Genomic DNA, 6,482 nt, shown 5'->3' with positions numbered 1-6,482 from the left:
ACTAAAATGCTAATTGCTAAAAACTAAAAACATCAGCAGTAAGCTTTTCTAAATAAAAAGGTCTTTAAATTAGCTTTAAAAAAGTCCAGGCTCTGTACGTCTCTCAGCTGGGCAGGGAGACAAGTCCACAGTTGCGGTGCAGCTGAAGAGAAGGCTCGTTCCCCCGTCGTACGGAGCCTGGAGGGGGGGACTTGGAGGAGCCTGCTGCCTGTAGATCTAAGGCTGAGGATTGGAGATTGTGCAGTGATCAGGTCTTGCAAATAAAGTGCCGCCTGACTGGTGATACATTTATGTATCAACAGAAGAATTTTGTATTTGATCTGGGATTTAACAGGAAGCCAGTGCAGTGATTTAAGAATGGGAGTGACATGTTCAGATTTCCTGGCCTTCATTAGAATTCTGGCGGCGCTGTTTTGAATGTATTGCAGTTTTTGAATGTCCTTGGCAGGAATCCCAACATAAAGTCTATTGCAGTTTGGAGTTGGAAATGAAATGGAATATCGAGTCTATTCTCTATTGAAATCAAGTTAGAAATTTTTGTTTTGTGACAACACTAAAGTAAGATATGTGTCATTACATTATAGAGGTAAGGCCATACATATCTACAAGACATGATGAACTGTGGTTTAGAAGGTATATAAAATATTCTATTATAATATATATAATATTCTATTCTATTGTCAAAAAATATACAAAACATCTGATAGAAAGGAAAATAAACTTGCAGTGTAATCATTCAAAAAGGATGTAATACGAAATTTCTGCACTTCTGTGACTGATGGAACTTTTCTGGTGGAGGGTCTAATGCTATATTGTGGAATATTCTAGTCAAAGAAATAGCATATCCACGCAAAGAAGCAGGTAGTGCCCCATCCAACCAGACGTTAAGCACATTTTTGATGCATCGTGATCTGTTTTGATTATTGTTATCAGAGAAATCACATTTTTTACACGTGTTATTAAATTATTTCTGATGAGACTTTAAACCATTGTTGAGGACCTGTGATTATGGCCTTAGCGCAGCGCCAAGACAGCGATCAGGGCTCCGGTGTGTGCCCTGGACCAAACTGGAAACCTAACACCATCCACAGTCACAGGTATGAGCAATATCAAATGATTTCAAGCTTCTTTTTACTGTTTTACACTTATACCGCTCTAGTTGTTTTGATATGGCTGTGGTTTTGGTGTCGGATTTGCATGTGAAGAGCAGCTTGACTCATTTGACTGAGAAGTGACACATGGAAATGAGTCACTTGAGTGTGCAGACCTGAGCTCTGTACGGCCCTGGCCCCATCCACTGTTCAGAAAAACATGTGCTGTGAATTAGGACTGCTCATTTATAGAAGGTGTAAGTGAGTAGATTCAATTTATGTAATCAGGGCGACACTTATGATCACAAGTGAAAGAAGCTCATGACAGAACAAATTTATTTCATCAGGTCTGAAGTTTATCGTGCCACAAATGGAGGTGCTAAGTGGCTGAGTGGGTAGCATTCACGCATCACTGTAAGAAGGTTCTGGGTTCATCTCTCGGGTCACCTGGGTCTTTCTGTGTGAACCTTGTGGCACTAAGTTTTCCCCAATCAACTCAGACGCACAGGTTGAAGGATGGGTCAAATATAGAGAATGAATTTCTCTTATGAGGGATCAGTAACCTTAAATAACTTTAATAACTAAAGAATAATCTACCACATACAAACCTCACTGTAGGGTACTTGTGTCGCTCTGATAATTGAGCTGTATTTCCCCAAATCTGTGCACAGTAAAGTAAAGCAGAACCAAGCAGCAATACAGCAGATGGTTAAGAAGCCCCTCGTTTTTGTTGAATGAAAGCATGATTTTTACTTTACTCTTAAACCTTGTGTTGAAAACTGTGTCTTAAGCGTTGAGGTGAACTTGTCTCTCAGTAAGAATGCGACACATACTTATTTTAAGATGTCTTCACTAGAACCAGCTGCTTCGGTCACATGATGCTGGTATTCCTTTTCAGGTTGACAAGAGGTCTTGTAATGCATCTTTTTAGGGACTGCAAGCATCTGTTAGTGACATATTCTACATCTCTGTGAACAGCTAACTATACATCCCTTTGTGACCTTATACGGACAGTATGTCAAATTAGTTAAGTCCTTATAAGACCTGCCTTCTATAGATAGTGACTTTATTTCAACTCTGCCCGGTCTGTAATCTCTCCCTTCACGATTACATTGAGAACATTACATTAGAAATTTTCCTTAATCCATGGTATATCGTCATGCCATGGTATTTTTGGTCACTGTTACCATACGGCAGAAATACCATTTGTCCCATCCCCATGTTGATGCCCCTGAGGACTCACCTGTCACTGTCTCATTACTGTGTGTGATGCATGGTGAGTTGGTGTCACCTCACATTAACATGCAGTCACCCTGAGCACCAGCAGGGCCGTACCTGACAGTTCCCCCTGGCTGTCCTCTGCTCCACAGCCTCATACACGCTCCACACAGCAGGTTTGTGTCTCTGATGGATGTGACCCTGTTTTGTGAGTAAAGGTTAAAGTGACCAGGACTGAGCGCGCTCCGTGGGCTCAGGGACATGGCATTTGAGTCAAGGCAGCTGCTGACAATTAACCATCGTAATAAGGCACATATCCACATAAGATACACACATTTTGTAAAAGCCAGTGTCACAGAGCAGTCATTTCAAAGCATATTATTTTTTGCTTGTCTTTATAATGGCATTTGGTAAAACGAACCACAGCTACAATGAGCTGATTCTACAGTGGCCAAACCTCTTTGTCAAACGCTAATTTCTTGTCTTGTCAGAAGTTAAGCAACGCTGGCCTTGGTTAGTACTTGGATGGGAGACTGCTGGGAAAAGCAGCTGCCACATTAGGGCGCAGGTGGCAGATAAACTATTGTTATGCCCTTGGGCAAGGCACGTCACCCACATTGCCCCACACTGACTGACTAATACATTAAGAGCCAAGACTGGCTCACAAAATCATGTGTACTCTTAAATACAAAAATGATGTTTGTATGATGTTCTCAAAACAAATTTCTAAGCAGATTACAAGTTCAAAAGTATTTCTGAGGGGTGAGGAGCTCGAGTTGGTACATGAGTTCAAGTATCCTCCCTCACTTTCAAAAAAACACGTAAAAAAAATCTCCAAAACAATTAAATTTAATCTTTACAACTTCCAACATATTAGACAGTCAGTGACATTAAAGGCAGCAAGAATGTTTCTGCATGCTCTGATCTTTTCACACATCCAATACTGCTTCACTAATTGGACCCTGACCAGTGACACCGCAATTAAACAGAATCACTGTATAATAGAGGACAAAAAATCTTTGCTAAGAAACCAATTTCATATCACCACTGCCAAATTCTTGAAATATATAATTTATCGAGCTTTGAAAATTTCAAACACTTTAAGTATACTTGTACAATATACAAAATCCTCCATGGACTCGCACCACCACCACTACATGAATTCATTAAACAAAAACCTACCACTGGCAGGACCAGGGCAACTACTAGAGGTGATTGTGAGGTTCCTTATAGACGTACCACCTTCGCACAGTCAGTCCTCTCAGTCAGAGGCTGGAACATCTGGAATAACATCCCTCACACAATAAGAGAACCCTGTACGTATAACACCTTTAAAACTCACCTTAAAAATGGCTCAAATATAAATAAAAAATTGCTGCCATTAGAGCTGTTCAGACTCATGTACATGATACATATACGTATGTAGCATTACCATGATTGTCTGTGAATTTTTTGTGATCTGTGGAGTTGTTTGATTGTTGTTTGTGTTGTCCTGTCTCTTGTCCCGTTTTAGATGTTGAGGGACTGAGAATGAAAATTAGCTGTGCAGCAAACTTCAGCACATTTACACGTGTGTTTTTTACTGGTGTTTATTAATGTGCATTGTCACTTTTAAATAAATAAATAAATTAAGACATGATAATAATCAAAAATACATAAATAAATAATAATAATTAATAATAATAATAATAATAATAATAAAAACCATCATCATCATCATATAGTTCTTCTTCTTATTATTATTATTATATCAAAAAACACATTTAAACTCATGTCATGACCCATATGAATAATTTATATTTGGAATTACACTATATATTTTACTATAATAGTTCCAGCTGATCACATACAGTAAGTTGGGTCTTGATGTACCTAAAATCACACAATGATAAGACGGCAGATTTCGTTGCATTTGTCAGTAAGTCAGTTCATAATTTATTTACAATAGCTTTAACAAAACATTTTAATGCAAGAGCTTTCCTAGGAAAAGGTAAGAAAACAGTGATTGCTTAGTTCATGGACTCCATTATGTGCAATGTGTGTATCCATGCAAGTGTGTATGTTAACAAAACTGTACTTGTTGCTTTATAGAAGACTCTGCTCTATTTAAACATTACAAGCGCAGTACAAACTTATTGGATTGTCCATGATCTATTCTGTCTATGTACATGAACTTACAGAAAAACAACATGTATCGGGCGGATTCAAAATGTAAACATTCATGCATGCAAGTAGTAGCTAATGTCGTGCTTGGATTATAAAGCAAATTAGCGCTTATACGGTCAAAACAGGTCTAGATTAGAGCTGTGGGAGTCTGAGCAAGCCTGGAATACATTTGGTATGGTATCTATATATACGTTTTTACAGTTTTACAGGGAACCCTCTGTGTAAAGTGCGAAGAGTGCCACACATCAGAAAATTATCTCAACTGTCTTTCATATAGACAAGCACACAACCAGCAGCGGTTTCTCAGCCCCAGAGGAACGGGAAATGGCCTGTTTTTGCATCTAACCAGAGGAACAAACTGGACTCCCCGCGTGCAAAAGCTCCCCCTGGCATAATAATAAAAGTAATCTTATTATTGTTCTATTTTTTCACAGGAAAGGAGGTTTTGCAGGAAGGAGCCAGCGCTGGTTGGGTGAAAAACTTGGCCCTTTGATGCAACCCCTATGAGACTGGAAGTGAGAAAGACTGCCGCGTGGAAGGAGAGAGGAAGAATTATGAGGGCATCCCCAGAAATGGCTCTTAAAGTGAGTTGGAAACAAAGGTCTACAAAATCACACGTTATATACAGCTGCATTGACAGATTGACAGCGTTAACAAACCATGCATATCAACAAATTATTGACAAGGAATAGAATCGGATCATTATCGCTCAAGTCAAAAGTCCACATTTCAGTGATGCTCATTCAACGCTCTTATGCAGTACAAGCATGCTTCTGTTGTCTTCACAGGTTAGTCCTAGTAATAAAATTAGTAGTGTTCTCAAATAAATTACTCTAAAGCCTTGTACCTAATGAAAAATTGAATAAAACACAATTACATTCTTCTGCAAATACATAACCAAATGCTAAATGTAGCTTATTGTAAAAATATTGGGATATATGTTTTTATTAATGCTGTGCCACAGGGCTGTAGTTTAGGACCATAGATGTTTTACTTTAAACAAAACTTATTTGAATTATCATGTCACTTATGCTAATTATTATGCTAATTCTCCCTACATCTAGGAATAGATTTATCCTTTTATGGATGAACAATTAGTTTAGCCTAATGTTTAACTAACTTGTTTAGCATTGGATTAAATCTGGCAATAGTTAAAGCCTAAACTCAGTTTTAGTTTAGTGTTAGTTTGAGCTAATTTACTGTTTTTTGCAAGGTTTTTCCTTTACTGCTTGGTTTCTGAATTTTAGATTTTGATTAAATTTTTCCTGTTGGTTTTGTATCATTATTATGTCGATCATTTCCCATCACTACAGCCATGTCATAACACGTAAATTAATACTCAAACTAAACCCGTCTTAATTTCTGTACAGAATGAAATTGTTCTACTAATCTTAAAGAGCACACTAAATAGGAACAAAAGACAAAAGCTGAGCATATACAGAAGAAACGGCTCAGATGTGATGGGTTTGTTGACGCATGCTTAGCACAAAAAAACATCAGGTAGTCCCGACTCCAAAAGGTGCAGTGTATTTCAGCAGTACTCCTATTCCCTCAGTCTTGTCTGGCAGGCTGCATGAGGCTGGACTGTGGCATCCTCTCCTCCATCCTTGTGGGTGGTTTCCTCTCTCCTCTCTGGCCGTGGTCTGGATTAGCGGCTCCTTTTAGACCACGGTGCTGACAGACGGGTCCGATAGGTTGAGTTGGCCCGTGATGTCAGTGGGGGGGTATTGCTGCAGAGGGGAGCGCAAAAAGAAAGGGACACAAAAACACCAAGTCATTTCTGGATGAAAAATCTGTTTTCATTTTATTTTATTAAAGTGATTCCATTTTCAGATGTGGGGTTATAAAATGTGCTTATGCATAGTTGGGGTTATAGATATGAAGTAGTTATCAATGAAAAGGAAGATATTTGGTTGTCCATTCATGTTAAAACAGTAGTAAAATGTTAATTCTTACAAAAAAATACAATTTCTTTTTCAAATGCTTGCAAACAACTTCAGAATACTA

At 38.4% G+C, this 6,482-nt stretch overlaps 1 protein-coding gene across 4 annotated transcripts in view; it reads right to left on the bottom strand.

Moving 5' to 3' along the window:
- Nucleotides 1-4,213: 4,213 nt before the first annotated feature.
- Nucleotides 4,214-6,482, bottom strand: part of grin1a (glutamate receptor, ionotropic, N-methyl D-aspartate 1a) — a 70,686-nt gene continuing 68,417 nt past the window's right edge. For 3 of the 4 annotated variants that reach the window (XM_033976105.2, XM_055225631.1, XM_033976108.2), the window contains one exon: nucleotides 4,214-6,205. In XM_033976105.2, coding sequence (XP_033831996.1) covers nucleotides 6,137-6,205 — 69 coding nt within the window. In that variant the 3' untranslated portion in view covers nucleotides 4,214-6,136. The remainder of the gene's footprint in view (nucleotides 6,206-6,482) is intronic. The other variant, XM_033976109.2, reaches the window with a different exon arrangement.

The sequence above is a fragment of the Periophthalmus magnuspinnatus genome, chromosome 12 (genome assembly GCF_009829125.3).
Source record: "Periophthalmus magnuspinnatus isolate fPerMag1 chromosome 12, fPerMag1.2.pri, whole genome shotgun sequence".
Taxonomy (NCBI): domain Eukaryota; kingdom Metazoa; phylum Chordata; class Actinopteri; order Gobiiformes; family Gobiidae; genus Periophthalmus; species Periophthalmus magnuspinnatus.
This window is presented reverse-complemented; position numbering and strand designations above follow the sequence as displayed.